Raw genomic sequence first — 21,808 nt, 5'->3', positions numbered from 1 at the left:
CTCTGCTGTTACGACTGACCACAACCACTGACCTGAAATCAGCTGCATGCTCATCTCACGTGGGATTTAGCCACCCCAAGCTGATCTAACATCAGAGATAGATAGCGCTCAGTTTCTACCCCCCTTATAGTTTTGTCTGGAGTGAGTAAGACAGTGGATGGGGAAAGGAGGAGGGGAAGTAACAAGGAAAGAGGTATTCCAGATGTGTCCCCCTGCTGGTGTTGATGCAACAAGGTTAAATGATACTGTGTGACTCAAATCAACACGCAAATGAATAAAGAGAAAAACAAAGCGACAAGGGGAGAAATGAAAAGAAAGATGTTAAAAAAATATATACAGTAGGCTATATGCAAGAGTCAAGACTACATTTAAGTGAATGTGTTTGTAGGTTTTGAGGGAATAGAGGAATACAGGGTCGGCTTATTTCACAGATGGAATGGCCGATATGCAGCATGAAGCCTTCTCACTGGTCATTGTTTGACACCCACATGATGAGCGGTCTCTACTGCTTCGTCTGTTATTAGGGCCCAAGCTCTGAAAGGCTTCGCTACCAGCAAAGTTATCATCTCATTGCTGAGAGATATAATGTTTCAGTAGTGAAGCTTTATTATTTATAAAAGTCACTGGCAGAGGTTGAAAACCAGATCCTGAATGTTTCTGTGTTTGTGCAATTTCTTTTCTTTACAAAGATAAATATAAAGTTCCCACCTCAATAAAAAGCTGTGAGCGAGTGCACACAGGCACGTCTGCCTCATAATACAACATTAAAAAGCTATTTTTGTGAATAAACGTGTCATCCTCTCCTTGTATAGTGGCTTGGAATTCAAAGGGGTTTGCGTGTTTAGACGTAGGTCGGATGTCCAGATATCGGATATGTATCTGATTTAAAACCACATTTGGAAGTGGCTCAGATCAGGTGCGAAGAAATTGGATCTTGTGCCAGTGTAAATGCAGCCTTAGCTTGATTAATAAAAGAAATGCATAGAAACATTTGTAAGGGAAGCTACAATATAGTTTTATACAATTAGTTTAATAGTTAGGTTAATACAAATATAAAAAGACCTTAAGATGAATGCTGGACTTAAAACATTTTGAGCTGCAAAAGATAACTTTGCACTCATTTCAAAGTGACCTATGACATGAAATTCATCTAAATTGAAATGATCTTATGGATGTGGCTGTTGTGGTTCACGGTCACAGTGGCACCAACTGCTTCAGTAAATGTGGAGTATTCAGGCGACTTTGATGTGTTTCTTTGACATTTGCCGGTTTTAAATTCATACTACCTGTCGTGCACCGTTACCCTAAAGCCACCGGGGTGGCGGTGCCACCGACTTGGGCCCGCCATCGCTGCTTGCAGCTATATTTTCTCCTTTGCTTTTCTATTTTTTCAACCTTTTCTCTCTCACACTTATTTTTTGTTCCCATCTGTAAGCCAAAACAAAACTAAAACTCCCCCTGTCATTCATAGGACGAATCACCATGATTTTACCTACTAATATGCAACACTTTACTATAAGGTTAGACAGTATTAACATTAAAGAATAAATTATGCATCACAACAATGTATTACAGTTGTATAACAAGGTAATACAATTTGTTAATGTTGATTTTGAAATATTATATTGTTCATTGTTAGTTCATTGTGCATTAATGTTAACATACACTGTATATTTTTAACATTAAAAGTGGTATCTATAGAAATAAATATTAAACAAGAAATACACTTCTGTTCAAAAGTTTGGGATCAGTATATTTTTTAAAGAAATAATGCTGTTATACAGTAAGGACACATTAATTTGTTCAAAAGTGACAGTAAAGATATTTATAAAGTTACAAAATATTTCTATTTCAAATCAATGCTGTTCTTTTGAACTTTCTATTCAAAGAATCCTGACAAAAACGCATCATAAAATCATATTAGGATGATTTCTGAAGGATCATCTGACACAGAAAACTGAAGCAATGATGCTGAAAATTCAGGTTTGCATCAGGAATAAATTACATTTGCAAATAGAAAAAAGTGTAATAATATATTACTGTTTGTACTGTATTTTTAATCAAATAAATGCAGCTTGGTGAGCATAAGAGACTTCTATGAAAAACATTTTTTTAAATCTTACCAAGCAAACATTTTTAATAGTAGTTTAAACCAAATTAACCAAGTTAAGTGCATTAACTGTTAAACAACATTACTGTTAAGTGCTACAAGATCATATAAGACATTGTTAAAATAAAGACTCATTTGATATTATAAAAAAAAATGATGGAACCAAGTGTCAATTTTACAGGGAGCTACAGCCGATGATTACAACTTCCATATGTTTACAGTCGCCATTGCTTTGTTTGAAGAAGACATATATTTCTCTTTCTATCTCCCTCCTCCCTCTCTGTTCTACAGCTAAACTACTGCCACATCAACACTAGGAGTACGCTGGAGTATCAGAGAAGACAGTAATGAAGGGAAAAACTGTAGGGGGGAGCAGATGTCCTGAAGTCGAACTCATAGAGGAGGAGGAGTGAAGAGAAGACAGACACGTGCCTTCAAGAAGATTTCTCTCCAGAAATAAGTTCAGGAGGAGGAGAGAGAAAGATTTAAGGAAAGTGGAATTAAAGGTAGTAAATAAACAGTTTATCATTTACAGTTACTACACTCCACGAAATGCTATTTCTTATGTCATGTGTTGCTCAGGAGAGGCTATTTGTGCACAGAGCCTGGATCTGCATTATTTCAGTAAAAGAAAGTGAATTGGCCATTAGTTTACTGACTGAATATTTTTTATTATAAAAACAAAACAAAAAACATAACAGACCATGTATTTTCTTCTAAATAATCTGCACATTTCCAAAAATGTGATGACAAGAAAAAGACTGAATCCAATATTTCACATTTATTAAAATTGCATAAAGCTTAATTTTTTTTTTATATGATAAATAGCTTTAAATATTTTAGATATTTTTACCTCAGGTACATTTATGGTACTTTTTTGGTCAACAAGTCTCTCTGAAATTACCAAATTGTTTTTTTTTCTTGGCTTGATGAATTGGTGAAATATTTGTTTAATCATAAAGTTTATTGGGGAAACTAATCAAACTAATAAAGTAGAGATTTACCAAGTTCTTAAAATATTTTATCCTGTCTTGAATAAAATGATTACTCTGGTAAATATTACCTGCATTTGTATATACATTTCATTCAAAAGTTTGGGGGTCAGTAAGACTTTATTTTCAAAGAAATGAATACTTTCATTCAGCAAGGATGCGTTAAATTGATCAAAGCTCACAGTAAAGACATTTATAATGTTACAAAAGATTTTATGTCAAATAAACACTGTTCTTCTGAACTTTCGATTCATCAAAACATCCTGAAAAAGAGTATCATGGTTTCCACAACAATATAAGCTGTGCAACTATTCACAACATTGATAATAAAATGTCTCTTGCAGCAAATCATCATATTAGACTGATTTGTGAAGGTGTGACACTGAAGACTGGAGTAGATATATTTCAAAACATAAAACAGCTATTTTAAATTGTTTCACAATTACTCTTTGACTATTTTTTCTCAGAAAAAAATAAGCTTAAGTGTTCATATAAGAAACTTAAATGAAAATCCTACTGACTCCAAACTTTTGAACAGTATTGTATATTGAAACACAAGCAGAACAAACTTGTGTTTATAATTCATGCATCATTCTTACATTGCTGCATTCTGTTCAATTTATCATTTATTTCCACGGAAATTTGATAATAATAGCCTTCCCAATGCTTCTAGTTCTAACTCGAGAATGTCTGGCACTTGACTGGCGCCCTTACATGTCATTTTGTGAGCCTCTAAAAGACGGCAAGTCTCACACACAAACAGGAGAGGGGGACAGAGATTAGCTCCACATACGGACATCATGCAAACGAACCCTCAAAAGCCAAGGAGAACGGGGAGGCTGGAAGAGGGGAAAATGAGGTAGGTGGAGAATGAAAAAGAAGTGGGTGTGGTTGGAGACTCAAAATAATGTGACTTAGATTAAAAAAGAAGAAACTGAGTTTAAAGTAGCCGATAGCTAAACATGAATGACAAATCAGAAAGTGGGATGCCAACGCTGTGATTGTGTGTTTGAGCGGGAAAGAGAGTAAGAGGGGGAAATGAAACAAAATAGGCTAATAACATTAAATGCGCTCGACGTGCCTTAATGTTTTTGTTTGCTAAGCGAGTTTTAACTTTTGTCCTTCCAAAAGTCTGGATATTACTTCTGGGAATATGGGAATTATTTAAATTCGGCACTTCTTCCCTATTGTGATGTATATCTGAGTGAAATGACATCTTGAACAAGAAAATATAATTTTGCCTACATCCGAATTGGTTGGATGGTTGTGGTTTGCTATTGCAGTGATGTCATTGAGTGACAGTTTTTTTCGCACAGTAGGCTACAGCATTTACATTTACAGTAAGGTACACTATACTAGCAGTCTGTGACAACTCCCAAACTGACACATTTGGATTCGATTTCCCTTTAGTTGTCAAATTAAAACCATTGATTGATTCCCTCAAGATTCCAGCATGTAAATCCTACAAAAACAAACTTCTACATGGAGGTCTACAGCTATAAAGGACTAGCGATGGTTGAAGGTTTAGTGATATAGGATTGCACCTTTAAATCTCCCGTTCACTCTGTGCTTCTCTCTGAAGTTGCCTACTTGCCTCTACCTGCCTGCAACATAACTTAAGTGCCTATATTTTCTCTCTTCTCTCTCTGCTGAACACAGGGTCCCAAATGACTTACAACCTGCTGTAAAAATTAGTTCACGAACAACACATTCAAACAAAAGTCCACCGACTCATATTTACTACAGTAGCCTACATCCATCCGATAATATTTCAATGCCATTGATGGCAGAAGACAAAACTGCTTTGATTATTACTCTATTACTAGATTGGAATGACTCAATAAGGGAAGAGAAAACAACCAATCATCATCAGTCATCAATCAGCCAAATACTTTTTAAATAGGCCATGTGTTGTTTACTACTTGCTTTACTTTTGTTGTTTTAATTGTATTTATTTATTCTGCCATTGTGGCCTAAAAAAACATAAGGGATTTATATTAAACATTTAAAAAATTTGATATAGGGAATACTTGGGGATGGCGTGAATAAAAGAAGCTTTGATAGAGAAAAGAATTAGCATTTAGCATTTAGAAACTGGAATCTCTTTTTCTCCTCCAGACATACTGACATTCCTCAGGCTTTGGAGAGAAGGATGATGATCTTCCCACCTTCCTCTCTCCTTAGCTTTCTTCATTTGCCTGCAATCTGATCAGGAGTCTTGGAAGGATATTTTGTCAGACTGACAAGCTGTGCTGTCAATTGGAAGCGAGAGATTTCCTCTTTTCTTTTGACCTTCATTTAGTATTCTTCCACAGACTTAATTCTATAGTCTAAAGTCCTAGCAGGTCAGTATAATACTGATACAGGAAAATGTTCTTATGCAACACATATCTATTCCAGCATCAACATATTATCTGTTTAAAACAGAATGCTTCATATATTACTGCCAGGCTGGCGAGGTAGAGAGAGTTAAAGTTAAATTTTTTGGCAGAAAATAGAAACTCAGCATCTCTAAAGTAGCCTAGCCTAAAGAGGCTTCAAATCATCATGTAGAGATTTAAACACCAGTATAATCTAATAAAAATGTTGTCAAAACTGTGCTTTTAAAAGCTAAAATGTCACATCACCAGATCTTATTAGCGTAACTGATCAGCAGATCTGAAACTGAAAGAAAAGAGGAAAAGAAAATATTCACAACATACAGCATAACTGACGCCCTCTACTGGCCCTCCAGGCGAAAAAATATTTGAGATGTCATAAAGAGCCTGGAATGAAGAGAACTAACCTGAGATAAGATTGTAACATCTGAACAAATATAAGTGATTAAAAGGGTCCAGGACAGAGTTTCTGTTCAAAATGTTGAGGAAAGTGAAAATAAAATAACATAACATAACATAACAAAAATATGCAAAAATTAAGTAGTAAGAAAGAAAAAGAAAAACAAAGAAATGAAATAAAAAAGAGAACAAATGAAACTGAGGATTTGCAAAGTCTGAAGGAATGAAAGGAAATATGGAAAAGGGGACCATCAAAGAGGAAGAAAACAACAACACATGAGTCAAGCAATAGCGTCATCCAACCAGATTCCCACATTATACTAGGCCTATCAAACAAACAAGAACACAATTAGAAGAGAGAGAAACTGAATTAAACAGGTTGCTAATATAACAATAGTTGCTACTGTCAATCATTGTGCATGGATCATCCACACATTCATCTCTCGCACACATACAGTTTATAAACACATTTTTATGCCCTGCAGGCATCACCTGTGTGGGTTTATTGGAGTGGATAAGAATGTGTGGTAATGTGGGTGAGCCTAATTGTAGTGTTTTGGGGCATAACTGTCTTTCTGATAACTGACTTAGTATCCGCTTTTGACATTTATGTTGCTTATCTAGTATTTGAGGTCTGTTTTAATGTTTCAGAAATCTGGATAATAGATTAAATTACATGCAAAACATACATTAATTAGAAAGAATCTGTCTGTATGCTGTGAATATTTTGTCTAGTCCACCCGGCCACCCACAGGGTGACTGCTGGTGTCATGCTGGCCTGACATGTCCGGTGCAGACGGCAGGATGAAGATCAGTGTTTCTCAGGATTTTCTAGAAATAACAAACCAGTTCTTCTCCCCTCACAGATTTTCTGTTTTCTATTCTAAGTGTGAGACAGAAAATAAAAAATAAATAGGTAACACTTTACAATTAGGTCCTATTAGTTAACATTAGCTAAGGCATCAACTAACATTAACTATAAGCAATACATTTGTTGCAGTATTTATTCTTTATTATCTTTATTTGGTAGTTCATGTTAGCTTAGGTCATTCAATAATATTAACAGACATAACTTTCGATTTTAATAATATATTAGTAAATGTTAAAAATACCTCAGATTAATAAATGCTGAAGAAGTACTAATTAATTGTTAGACCATGTCAACTAACTTAGTTAACTAATGTCAATGTATTTTTGGTAAAGTGTTAATAAGCACAGATTAAATAGAAAAAAAGTTTAAAATGTTACTTTGTAGGACAGCAAAATAATGGTTGCTGTTATATTATTAAAGTACCAGTGATTTAGGAGATGTTTTGGGGAGGAATGTCCAAAGAGTGAATTATTCTATAGATCATCTAAAATTTGGTATGGTATATTTGAAAATATTTTATTTTAGGCCTTTCTGTTTAGTATGAATTTACTGCACTCACACCATAGTGATCTGTAGCCTTCAGTTCCCCATCTGTCAGTTACTACAACGTTATGTCGACTAACAAAAGGGGTCTTACTTGGGGTCTTAATCACCTCTGAATTGTAGAAAAAACGGCCAGTGGAATTGGCTAGTGGAATTTGCATGTCGAGCCACTCCCCGTACAAACGGGTATTATTCACTTATTCAGATTTTTGCTTTGGAGCCGAGTGGTTGCACAGCGATCACTCTTCCAATCACTAAAGCAACGAAAGACAAGTGCTATGGAGATCGTTCTCGCTGGTGGAGGGCATGACTATGTTGACACTGCGGTTGCGACTCTCCTTCCTCATGAAGGCTGGAGTCCCCTCTGCTGTTATCTAGCACGCTCTCTCTGCACAATGCAGAGCCACGGGTATGGTTAACACTCTGGGAGACCTGAGGGTTACAGTGGGAGCGTTTCCGCCGGGCCAGTCCCCATGGACCTCCCGCTCCTCGGCGCGTGACCTCAAGCTCCCGAGTGATGGCACCAGGGTGGGAATTATGTAATTTTAGGGGCAAGGCCATTTGGCCTCCACCTTTTCTTTTTTTGGGGGGGGCACCAAGGCCATATGACAGGGCACAAAGGCCATTGAGTACAATTCGATGGTTTTCCCATTCAGATTGATACCATAACATCCTAATTTGGAATAAGACATGGATTATGACTTTTTTTAATAAAAAAATTTTTTTTTTAATGAGAGAGAGAGAGAGAGAGAGAGAGAGAGAGAGAGAGAGAGAGCGCCATTACATCCAGAAGGTATACACCCTCACACAACAATAGAAACAACACAAATGCCAATAAAAGCATTCAGAAACAACACAAATGCCAATAAAAGCATTCAAAATATTCATTCAGTCCTCTATATCATGTGAGAATGTGAGTTATTAATTATGATTATCAAAGTTTACATTCAATATAGGCTATAAACAAATTTTGTGTAAACATGTTATAATTTGCCTATATATATATACATACATACATATACATATATATATATAACATAAATTGTAAGAATATGACAATAGTAAAGACTAGTACTAATAAATAAACATTAGGCCTATGCTAAAGTTATTAAATAGCAGTCCCAAACTAGTTTTTGTTAATACAATGTTGGTATGAGCCACTACAGTCATTTAAAAATATAAAAAATAACACAAAGAAAAAATAGTGGCATTTTGGGGTTAATATGGAAAGGACAGTTACCATGGTGAATACACAATATTAACAATAACTGTTAATGAAACATGGAAACTGCTCCTGGTGAATAGAATAGAATGAAAATCATACCTGCATTACTTTTATTTCGTGTAATTTACAACGTAACGGCGTTGCATGCTCGTAGTTTCTTTTGCACTTGATCAGTGAGGAGATACAGCGCGCGCGCCGTCGCATTTGCGCGTGCAATTGAAGAGTGTGCGCTACGAGAACAGGATAACGGCTGACAGGACAAGAAAGTCAGTTTTTCTGTGGTGAAAAACTTTATCTCAGCGTACACTTATGTCACTGCCTGGTAGTTCCTATTGTGCTGGGTTTTCTGAAGTAGTCATGATTCGCCTCTCATAACATATATGCTCTAAACACGCACGCAGAGTGGAAAAGGAGGCGCGGGGAGCAAGGATCACAGCGCAAATTTTTTTATATCGATATCGCCCAGCCCTACACTGCACCTGCGCGAATCCACGAACTAATTGAAGTTCAGAGACTACTTGGGTGGCTCGCTGTAATTCAAAGCAAGCCCACTATGCCGCACTGGCGCTTTATACATGGAACTTGGACAGGGCCAGGGCACACAGGCCACTGTGGCCGTACGATGATTTTTTTTTCACGGGGCATGAAGGCCAAAGTGTAGGGCAACGGCGGCCATGGCCGCGTGGCCGCGGTATAATTCCCACCCTGGATGGCACGGGTCCTTCTTACAAGGGACCCAGCGTGTCATGAGTACTTGTCATGAGGGTGAGAATCAGATGTCAATAGCTGCATCAGAGAGCGGGCTATTGTCCTCTGCAGAGGAAGATGAAGCCAAGCTTCCCCCTTTGGGCGTGGTGGAACCCTTCACTTTGCCATGAGTGCTTGCAGTTGGATAATTGGTTCCTGGGTGCGGCGTGCGGTTCACCGCCCCAGTGCCTTTCTTCCCGGAAGTGCATGAGGAGGTTCAGAAGTAGTGGAAGGCACCTTTCACTGCCCGTAGCCACTTCGTAGCCTCCTCTACACTTACTACCCCTGATGGTGGGGCCTCCAAGGGTTGCGTGGAGATTCCCTAGGTGGAGTGTGCGATTGTGGTGCACTTGTGCCCTCAAAGTGCCGCCACCGGGCGGAACCGTCTGCGTCTCCTGTCCAAGGCCTGAAAGATGACGGCAGCCCTGACTGCTAAATCTTACAGTGCCACTGACAGGCCACCTTTGCCTTGCATGCGATGGCCATCCTGCAAGTACACCAGGTCAAAGCACTCAAAGAAATGCACAAGGGTAGTTCTGAGCAGGGGTTGATGCAGGAACTGCACACGGAGACTGACCTCCGGGTGACGAAAGTCATGGTGTGGGACCTTGGCCAGACGATGTCCACTCTGGTGGTCCACGAATGTAATTTCTGGCTGAACCTTGCTGAGATGCTGCATGGCGGAAAAGTGCACTTTCTTAACGGCCCCATATCGCAAGGTGGCCTCTTCGGTGACACTCTTGTGGACCGCAGACCGAAGCGATCGGGCACATCCTGCCCCGGTGTGACATTTCTGGCACCAGGCCACCGCTGACTGCCCCCCGATCTGCTCGTTGCCGAGGGCATTCCACTGAGGCATCTACATCTGATCCTGCGCGACCAGAGACAACACCCCAGTCGCCCCGTCGAGCTTCCCGCAGGAAGGGGATGCAGCCCGTCCCTCAGACCGCTAAACCCTCAAAACGTTCATTGAAGCGGCCCTGATACGGGCAGCCCAGAGATGTGGGGAGTTGGACTCGGTCATTATGTCAATGTCTTGTATGTCTCACCAATGAGTGTGCACAGTCAGTGCTGAACTGCCTAAATACATTCAGGGGCAAAACAGCAGTTCCAATGAAACATTTTCAGAGGCTCCTGGGGCATATGGCATCTACACCCGTGGTCACGCCACTCGGATTGAAACAGATGACTACACTGGCTACACAGCCAAGTGTCCATGCATGTTGTTGTGACAACAGATGCCTCCAGAACGGGTTAAGGCACTGAATGGTAGGAGCACGCAGGAGCACGGGACCTCGACTGCAGTTTCGACCATTGCTTCAGGGCAAGCACATGTTGGTCCGGGTGGGCAACATTGCGACGCTCAAGGAGGATGAGGAGCAGGTTTTGATGGTTGCACAGAACTTTGATGGTTGGCCCACACGGACCTGGTTCTCGGACCTGCTGCTCCTTGCGACAGCCCCTCCCTAGAAGATTCCCCTGAGGAAGGACCTTCTTTCTCAGACGTGGCAGCATATGGCACCTGTTACCAGGTGAGCTTACGCTTTAAAGTGGAGTCTGTTCGCTGAGTGGTGCTCTTCCCATCAGAAAGACCCCCGGAAATTCCCAATCGGTTCTGTGCTTTCCTTCCTGCAAGAATGGGTGGAGCGGAGGCTGTCCCCCTCCACCTTGAAGGTGTATGTTGTCGACATTGCAGCGCATCACGTTGCAGTTGACGGTAAGTCACTAGGAAAGCACGACCTGGTTGTTAGGTTCCTGAGAGGTGCCAGGAGGTTAAATACTCCTAGATCGCGCCTCATCCTCTCTTGGGATCTCTCTGTGGTCCTTTCTGGTCTGCAGAGAGCTCCCTTTGAGCCTATTGAGTCAATTCAGCTTAAGATCCTGTCTCTAAAGACAGCGCTCCTGACCGTGCCGACTTCCATCAAGAGGGTGGGGGTCCTGCAGGCATTTTCGGTCAACGAATCGTGCCTTGTGTTCGGCCTCTTCTCACGTCATCCTGAGATCTCTGCCTGGATACGTGCCTGAAGTTCCAACCACTCCTTTTCGAAACCAGGTGGTGAACTTGCAAGCGCTTTCCCCGGAGGAGGTAGATGCAGGCCTTGCATTGCTGTGTCCCGTTCACAGTAAACCTGTCGGTAAACCTGTGTCTTTTCCTGGGCAGTTTTTGTTCTGTCATCTGTAGTAGTTCCATCCCTGTCTAGGCAGGACCTACTGCAAAAGCCTTTTCATATGAAACACTGCCCTACGGGTCAGTCCATAAGTGTATTCCCACATGTTCCTCCCTACGGGTAGGATGTGGCCATCGTAGTGTCCCTTTCCTTTGGACTAGGTACTCTTCCCCAGCGTTAATACACTGGACATAGCTGAAAAAAAGGGAACTCTTGTAAGCACTCTTCCCGTGAAATAAAATTAAAAGGAACAGCAGCTACGACAGTCTCCATGTCCCTTCCATCTCATTGGCATGGAGGACTATCATTCTGGGCTTACGTGGAGTGCTGGGTATGTTACGACTCAGCAGGAGCAGTTGCCAAAAGGGCACGCTACAGCTTGCCAGCATCTGCATCTCCATCACTCGTAACACAGTCCAGTGGTTGTGCCGTTTTCTATAAGGACCCCATTTGTCACTCAACATAACTCTGTAGTGACTGAAAGATGGGGAACGTCTTGGTTACTGATGTAACCCTGATTCCCTGATGGAGGGAACGGAGACGTTCTTTCCCCCGCCACAACCCTGAACCACCACTGACAGAATGAATTAAATCGTTCAAAAGTGACAGTAAAAACATTTATAATGTTACAAAATATTTATATTTCAAATAAATGTTGTTCTTTTGAACTTTCTATTCATTAAAGGTTCTTGAAATAAAATATGCTTCACTGTTCCACAAAAATATTGAGCAGAACAACTGTTTTAATAATAAGAACTGTTTCTTGAGCAGAAATTAGCTAATATGTTTCTTAAGCTTATATGTTGATCAAATACACATATTAGAATGATTTCTGAATTATCATGTGGCACTGAAGACTGGAGTAACAATGCTGAAAATTCAGCTTTACCATCACAGGAATAAATTACAGTTTAAAGTATATTAAAATAGAAAACAGTTATCAGTTAAAAAATAGATATAGTAATAATATCTCACAATTCACTGTTTTACTGTATTTTTTGATTGAATAAACACAGCCCTGGTGTGCAAAATAAACTTCTTACAGATGCCAAACTTTTAAATGTTAGTACTTGTATTCGCTTGTATTTACTGTCCGTATAGAGGTAAGTGTTGTTGAATTCTTATCTAGTTGAAAGTGGTTTATTTAAATAACTTAAAATTAAATAAATAAAAATACCACCAAAATCAATTACAGTCTCCAAATATTGCTGTCAATAATGATAATAATAATTATATTAATAATTCAATAATTAATAATTAACTGGTCCAGTCTGCAGATCTGAGATGTGGCAGACTGAGATATGGCAGACAAAGATATGGCATTGTGTATTATCTTTTACACAATGTGTGCTTTTATAACAGTTTTTTTTCCAGCCACGGTCAGACTGATGGCAGAGGGAACAAATGTCTATCTCCTTTTATATATTTTAGGAAGGGTAGTTTATGCCTGTGATGTGTTTATGTGTCTGTATCTGTTAAACAGAGAATGTTTTATTACAGTATAAATAAATAAAAAGTATATTATGTATTATCTCAGGACAGTGCAATACTCCTATATGGAGGTAATCATCTTTATTGTGTTTGTTTGTTGTAGGTTTATACTGTTCTTCGTTTACTGCACCTTCTCAAAGTCTATTTATTGTGTGTAGTTTTGTTAGTTCTTCTTTTATGTTGACTTTTTAATGTTGACTCAATGAGCTTTGCTACAAAAATCCCTGCTTGAGCTGTACTGGTAAAAATGGCAAATAAACTTCAACTCACCATTTACAGCCATTTCTTATGCTAGAAAAAAAGGCAGAAGGACTTTTTTTTCTGCCTTGCATTCATTCTCACCACTCATTTCATATTTTGTGGATCAGACAATGTGGATATAAATGGGGCAGTTTGAGAAGGTCTCAAACTCCCCAGGGCGCACGCTCCAGGCCTCTGTCTTTTCTCTCCCTTTGTGTCCTATAAACATGTGTCATACATTATTGGTCTAGAACAGATCTCTTCTGGAAAAATGCTCTCAGCAACATTTGTTATTCTTGTTCTGACACACTCTCACATTCAAAGATTGCTGGACACACATCAAAGAAGTATCTTATGCTCACAAAGGATATTTTTTGTTGTTGTTATACAGCAAAAACAGTAATATTGTGAAAAATTACTATTTAAATTAGCTTTTCTATTTTCAAATATAATTTATTCCTGTTATTCCATTACTCCAGACTTCAGTGCCACGTGATCCTTCAGAAATCATTCTAATATGCTAATTTGATGCTCAAGAAACATATTTCTTATTATTATCAATGTTGAAAACAGTTGTGCTGCTTGACATTTCTGTGGAAACTTTTGTAAAGTTATAATGGTCTTTACTGTCACTTTTGATCAATATAATGGTCCTTTGCTGAACAAAAGTATAGATTTCATTAAAATAATCTAACTGACCTTAAACTTGTGTATGGTATGAAGTGCCTGTGATTGAAAAAAGGCAGGATATTATTAAAAGGTGTTTTAAACTCAGTCATGACTTATGCATCTAACTTGAGAAATGCACTTAGTTCTGGTTTTGACCAATAAATGAGTGTCTAAGATGGTCTTATAAATTGTTTAGTAACAAGAGTTAAGTCCTATATTATTCTTGAGTTTCCTCTCCCCATTGGAAAAGCACACAGATTGGAAACAGCTGTGGCCTATTCTGGATGGCGTACAGCTGGAAGTCTCGTCAGAGCGCTGGATGAGCCAACACGAGAAGGGCCACGGGAGATTCACATCTGGAGAAGAGAGAGAGCGCGAGCGGAAAAGGATCCCTGACGCATGCCAGTTTCACCATCCCTCCTTCACACACACAGACGCGCCAGTCCTTGTGCGAAAGGGAGGAACATTCCCTTCTGCTGATGTGAGGGAGGAGATTCAGAAATCTGAGCATTCACACATTCCCTCCTCTACATCTCACGTTATATTTGAATACTTTATGTTTTCATTAAAGGGACAGTTCACTCAAAAAGGAACAATCTGTCATAATTTACTCACCCTCATGTCATTTCAAACTTGAATGACTTTCTTACTTCTGTGACAAACAAAAAGTATATTTGGGAAGAATATCCTGGCATTTTAATAAAATGTAAGTAAATTATGTAAGGCACATTATTATTATGTAAGGCACAAAAACGATCACAAAGGCTACAGTTATTTGATTAAAAAAACAGTAAAACAGTGATATTGTGAAATATTATTAAAAAAATATTTTTTAAATAACTTATTTTATTACATTTATTGAGCCCAGACTTTTGAACAGTTGTGCACGTGTCCCAAGGTCATATCATATCTTTGCATTTGAAATATATGAAAATCTCCAGCTCTACATCTACCAGCTCTACACTCTATGAATTTGGTGAGGAACCAACTAAAGCTTGATAAAATAATTAAAAATAAGTTAATGATAATTGGGTGCATCAACTAAATAAAATAATCGGAATCCATATGTAGTCAAACAATTCAATTTCTAATACATTATCTATTTTACTGAAAATTAATGCAAAATACATGTGGTTAAATGTGACAAAGTGTACAAAAAATAGCAATTGCATTCATTTAGCAATTAGGGTTTAATTCTCAGGGGTTAATTCTGTTTGCCTTGATTTAAGGAAGAAACATTGCCCCAAACTCTCTTCATACAACTTTATAAAAATAGTAAATATGTAGTTGTTGTCTTGATACTGTATAATAAATCCTTTTTTTAATTATTTGATTGAAATCACTTAGATGTTCCTCCATTTGAGGTTACCTGACAAAACATGTATAGTGTGTGGTGCAGTGCTGTATAAACGGTGCCTTCAAATTTAGTTCTCAACCAAAAAAATAAACAGATTATTTGAAGACAAGCCATTAGCCCAGACCTCCTTGATCAGAGTGAGTCACACACACATGGCTGTTGTTACAAAAACCAACCAACAACAGAACATTACGTTTAAAGGTTTGACTGTTTTATTTAATATTTGATATTTGTTGTCCATGAAGCTTTAAAGTCAGGAAGATAAAACTTGTCTTCTTGAGACCTTGTAACTAAACAGTATTGTCAACTGCAATGGATGGCAATGCAAAGAACTTAACATAAATAGATAGTTCACCCAAAAATGAAAATTCTGTCATCATTTACCCATTTCACATTGTTCTGGAGAACATAAAAGAGGATTTTTTTTGCTCCAAAAATTGTTGTCCAATGTCATTGACTTTCATTGTATAGTATGAAAAAATAAGGTTTGGAACAACATGAGGGTGAGAAATGACAACTTGTTCGTATCTCAAAGTGCTTCACTGCCTCGACTGAAAGCCTCATATTTCTCTCAGAAAGATTTCCTCCCTCTGAATCAGTATTTAGACTAGAGAGCATGAATTACAGCAAGCCACCAGTGGCTATAGATATCCTGGCACTGCCCAGCAAAGACAGGCTAATTATGCATTGCGGTGAGTTTGACATGCGTGGCGCACTGACAATCCGGTAAAACCTCCTACTCTCCTAAGTTCTCCCCCGCAGCCGCTCTCTGTTTCTGACCATACTCAGTAAATCTGGCCCAAAACAGGACGTCTGGAAACACACATACATACACAAAAAAAATTATTCTACTGATGAAATTCAACTATTTTTTGAAAACTTTGAAAAAGTTTACTGCTCATTTTTCAACACATTTTCTTTAACTTTCATATTCCCCAGAAAAAGTATGTAGTATTTACACTCAATTACCACTGTTAAATTATAAGTATAATTAATTTTCATAAGCTAAGATCTAAAGGGGCAGAAAAAAATTTAAACTGCTCATGGGGTTTTCTTAAATTCTATTTCCACTTTAAACATGTATTTGGCAAACGATGTCACAGCATTTTGGAGACTTGTCAAAGCGTTTTAAATTAATTAGTAATTACCTTTCTCAATAACACACAAAAATACACTAATAACTACAAAGTTATTCATGGCTACAAAATGTAAACAGGAGAAATGAAGAGGGAGAGGTCTGAGAAAGTAAAGATCCATCTGAAATGCACAGATACACTTTGAAAATTATAGTAGGCCTATATTTAAAGAGTGAGTGAGTCAGAGAGAAGGAAAAGGAAGAGGACTGGAGTTGTGTCTCTGACAATGGCTTCATTCATCACAGGCTTGTTATATTATACATGTTTCAAAAGGAAATGTCCACTTAGTCCTCCAGAGCTCATGGCTCACCACCACACCTTTGATTCCAGGCCTTGTCAAAATATTCGCCGGAAGATTTACAAGGATAACACCATCAGTGGTGAAAGTACGTGTCGGGCCCCTTGAGGCCCAGGTAAATAAACTCAGAAGTCAAAGACAAATTCATCAGGTTTCAGACGACTCGACTGCCGCATATTTCAAAGCAAAATTTTCTAAAGGATTGACTAGTTAACTGAGATTGTTTCTAATACATGATGAGAATGGAAAGATATTTTACTTACAGGTTTGAACACACTTTTGAATGTTAGATGTACATTAGTGGTGTAAATGAGATGTTGAGTCTATAGATGGCGCTATAGATTGAGCTTCAACCTGGTCACTACTGTTGGAATCTGTTCAGCAAATAAGCTGTTCTTCTTTATTTGGAATGATTTATTTGACACAAAAGAGTTAGGAGTATGCCTTATAAATTATTAATTCCTGCAATTTGTAAAAAGAGTTGCTTGTTAATTTATGAGTTTTACAAAGTAAGCTATTCATAAATTAAGCCAAAAATATAATGTGTTAAAGTAACTTTAAGTAATCAAGACAATGCTTCATTCAAAACAATTAATAAATAAACACTGCTTTACAAAAAAAAAATAAAAAAAATATTAAGGGCTGTTTTTCAAGGAAAAGACTGTTACTGAAATAACACCTTCCCAGAAACATAAAATAAAATAAAGATTACTTTGCACACCATCAAAGAACAGAACTCATAGTTTCTAAATGTTTTAACTTCTCATATGTTGTGCATAGTAGCCTACGACTAGGCTACTCATTGCTGATAAATTAGACGCAAGTAAATCAAAACAGTAGAAGGGGAAAAAATCTGTACTTAGAGCTGCTTTTACTGCAGGGTGTCTTGTGTCTTCACACACTCTTCATTTATGCTGCAATGCTGCCCCCTAGAGTTGCGATGGACTCAGACAGACACCCGTGACGCCCAGGGACCGCTGGATCTTCACACTGCTGGCTGACTTCAGGTCTGGCTACCCGAGACTAGATCTGTGGCCGGTTGCACTAGACTAGTCTTACAAAATAAGTAATCTAATTGTTTTCTTCAAGACTGTTATTAACTTTTGTGGTAGATTTCCCCTACGCACCTGCCTTAAAAAATATGTATTCTTGCAATAGTAAGATATTTTTTTATTAGGCTAATTTAATAAGATTTTTTTTATATATAATTATTTTCGTTTGGTGGCATGGGGGTCAGGCTTGCTTCCTTTTTTGTCTTTAGCTGATTACATGCCTGGTACTGTTTTTCGCCTACTATATAGTAGGGGTTGCACAGACTAGTCGTCTTTAATGTGCCATGATGCTTTAAGCTTAATGTCAACTAGTCACTGAGCATGGCATATAGATCAAAATTGATTGGGTGAACGCACATTTTCAACAGCTTATTGTATACGCAATGCCGGAGACACACTTAACAACTGTAAGGCTGATTATGAATGTAATTTGATCATGCCCAAACGTGAGTCAGATACAGTTGCGTTCAGTCTGTTTAAAATCTGCTCCAGTCGTTGGAAACTGTAAGTGTGTTCAGTTCAGTCTTAGAATGTTTCAGCTAGTCTTTAAGTGTGTCCCCGGCATTAATCGTTGTTCTTAACTAATGCACTGCTGCATTGTAATACACACACATACAGACAGCTTGTGCATCACACGGAGATAGCAGATGCAGCCTATAGGGTAAACTAGGAAGGCGATGAGGTGGCTGAGTGTCTATATTTTTTTTAAAACACACTTTTTAAATGTATAGATCAAATAACCTACTGTACCCCATCCAAAACAGAAATCCTTTATTTATGTGCATGGTAGAAGGAAAAAGTAATTACATTACATGTAATGAACAGAATTTTTTGCTTTCTGAATGTGACTTTATTTTTTGGATAATGGAATGACAGATGGAACAAGAATGGAATCACAGCCAGTTTTATTTACAAAGAGTTTGCTTCAAGAGGGCTGCCATCTTTAATGATAACAAGACACAGTCCTTTTTGACTCTGTAAGTCTTGCAGTCTGTATGGTGTCTAGTAGAAATGCTAAAGCTAAGCACAACATTCTTACTCCTCATTTAAGTTCAGATAACAGGTAAACAGCTCTCATTAGCACAAATTAACACATCCTCGTATACTTTTGCTACAAGAATTCACATAGGCTAAGTTATTATGCATCCACCCTTTTCCTTGAAGGGGTTTTTGTCCTCAGGAACTCCTTTTATAAGAGGATCTTCTGCGGCTTGGGCCTCAACCCATTCACAAATCTCCTTTGCAGTTTTAGAGACCTGAGGAAAGGGGGAAAGTATGTCAGACGCGTGCCTTTTACTGGTACCTGAAAGCATTATCAAAATATTTCATAAACAAAAAATGCAAGGGGGCTATGTAAAGAATGGATGACATATTTATTTGGGCTGCCAAATAAATCAGAAGGCAGAGGAACTTACAGGCTCTCTAGTGGTCTTAACCTCCTTCTGAAGTTGTTCTAGCTCCATTTTCAGGATGTCCTTATCGGACATATCCCGCGCCATCTTGCCCTGAGCAAATAAAGTTACAGGGTCTAATGTTACATCTGTGACATTGGCACACTTTGTGTGTTTTATTTGCATTTCCAAATACCTCAAAAAAGGATTAAAAATAATGTTCATAATGTAAAGAGAGGAATGGGATTTAAATCCGAGCATGCACTAGCATACATATATGGTGATCAATATCCCAATATTTGTCCTTTAAGTTCAATTTACTGTATGACACATTCTGGAAATGGAAATGCTTATATTAAGTGTCACTGCATTTACAGATTTTAGTATTTAGAAGGCAAGTGAGCAGAACAGGTTCAACGCATGATTGTGTAATATTAAACTATTATATTTGAAAAAGATCAGTTGAGTCGCCATTGTAAAGTGACTGCTCTGTTGCTATTTTAAACAGACTGAATATTTTTACACAAGATAACTGAATAACAACACCAAACAACTTAAACCTGTCTGTCACCCAACAAGTTACAAAATATTCATTGTGTTTAGCTTTGTCATTGTTTGTTTCTAGAGATGTTTGCAATTTAACAAAAAACTTCTTGTCTTCTCTCGTTATATTCTGATTAAGGTGTGAACAAAACTGCTAATATTAATCTAATATCAAATTGTAGTACATTAAACAAGTGTATATCATAAAAGCTTGGAATTCCATTTCTACATTAAAAGGCCTAGGCTAAATATTTATGTAAATGATTTTACAAAATGTAATGTCACATAAAATTGACCATATACAATTTTCAAGAACTTTTGACACAAGAAGCGTTACCCAGATGAGCATGATAAAGTATGTCATAACTTATTTATATGGTTGTTCCATTTGGGCAAGATTTTCCACTACTGCAATTTACATTGATGCCATTCAGATAGCCTAGCATTACATCATTCAAAATTCCTCGTAACTTTTACTGTAGTCACATAGTTACCTTTATCTGGCTGTTTTGTTAATATATGCATATTGTCATTCATATAATTCATCGTTAGAACATAATTATGCATACATAAAGATTTATCACCTTTAGAGCATTGTTATGTTTTACTTACCTATCGGTCAGGGGGGCAGCCAATGGAGGGGACAGTTCACTCTCTGCACTTTAAGGGACCATGTACAGGGTTTGTGGTCTGGAGATGAACTGAGCACTTCTGTCTGGTGCTGTCGCCTCTTCAGGATCACCTCCAGATGGTAAGAGGTGAGGGGGGGTGGAGACTGATCCCCAACAAGCACACTTCCTTCATCCAGATTTCTGATCAGCTTAAGCCATCTCGGTAATTAAGGAGGTCAAATCACCCGGAATAAGGGTAGAGCGGTTTATTTGTTCGTGTGTGTGGGCTGTTCTTCTTACAAGGTTTCATTTTATGTAATGTCATGTGCCATGGAAAAATTTTGATTTTGTGCCGAGGATGTATCTGTGCATTTGATGATTTTAAGTGCTTTTGCTTTGTAAAAAAAAATTTAGAGGTCAACATAATTATAATAATTTGTTATATTTATATGGCGCTTTTCTGGGTACTCAAAGCGCTTTACATATGGAAGGGGGAATCTCCTCAACCACCACTAACATGCCACTGCTCTCCTGACAAGTGAATTAGTTTTGGATAAGAAGCAGGTGGACTTGACATGACCGACTGAATGTGTGAGCCAACTTATTAAAAGTCAATCATCCCAAAACACATCAAGAAGAACCAATAAGTGGTTGATCGATATAGGGGTTTGCTGATGGACAATAAAATGCTTATGTACATCTCTTATACATAATGCTTATATACAAATAATTCAATTTACACCTTCTTTTAGGAATATTGAGTAAATATATTAGAAACAAATGTATTACTAAAATATCTGAATTTTCTGAAAATTTTCATTGTAAACTATATTTACTTAAATCATTTATTGATTAAATCATTCATTATCAATTGACAAAGCTGTTCTTAAAATAGGCATTTAATCAGCCTGGCTGATATATACTCTCATCATCTATAATTAGCAATAATAATAGAGCTAACTGACATGGAGATCACTAATTTTTAAATGCATGTTTTTCAAGGCAAGAAACACAAATACTGTGACCTCTGATCTCTCTTCACAGAGGCACAGACCAGTAATATGTGACTGTTGACATGGAGTTATCTTTGATCCTTTTCCTTGTCCCACTGCACAAGACACCTGTAAGTTTAAGCAGACAAGTCACACCATGTCCAAGCATTTCAAATAAAATCAGGATGTTGTAAAATCCATAATGGCGGAGAAATGCAAATGTTGACCTATAATCTGAAGGATCTTGTATTTGGTCTTTTACCTTTGTTATGTCTGTGCCAATTAAAGGCCTCATCTGAGTGATCTGTTATCTTGGAGACAAGCCTCTTGCCTTAAATGCGTCACCTTAGCTAATCCCATTACAAGGTCTTGACTGTCTTAATCCAAGAGATTAGACTCAAAGATGTCACTCTCACTTTTGCTTTTCACTATGAAATATAGAGCAAGGTTATTTATTTCCTGTAGAATGGATTTCCTTGCTAATAACATAATTTTCCTTCCTTTAAAGGGAAAGTTCACCCAAAAATGAAAAAAAAAAATTTGTCATGAATTACTCCCCCTCAAGTCGTTCCAAACCTGTAAATTGTTAGTTCAT

General features: G+C 37.9%; 1 protein-coding gene across 1 annotated transcript; it reads right to left on the bottom strand.

Annotated features, from left to right (window-relative positions):
- Positions 1-18,806: 18,806 nt before the first annotated feature.
- Positions 18,807-19,175, bottom strand: gngt2a (guanine nucleotide binding protein (G protein), gamma transducing activity polypeptide 2a; the record flags this gene model as incomplete). Its single annotated transcript, XM_082178822.1, has 2 exons — positions 18,807-18,932; positions 19,092-19,175. The coding sequence occupies 2 exons, from the start codon at positions 19,173-19,175 to the stop codon at positions 18,807-18,809; spliced, it is 210 nt and encodes a 69-aa protein (XP_082034948.1).
- Between the last annotated feature and the right edge of the window lie 2,633 nt (positions 19,176-21,808).

This window comes from Leuciscus leuciscus, assembly GCF_965113295.1.
Source record: "Leuciscus leuciscus genome assembly, chromosome: 1".
NCBI lineage: Eukaryota > Metazoa > Chordata > Actinopteri > Cypriniformes > Leuciscidae > Leuciscus > Leuciscus leuciscus.
Note: the sequence above shows the minus strand (reverse complement) of the source record. Positions and strands in the feature narration are given on the sequence as shown.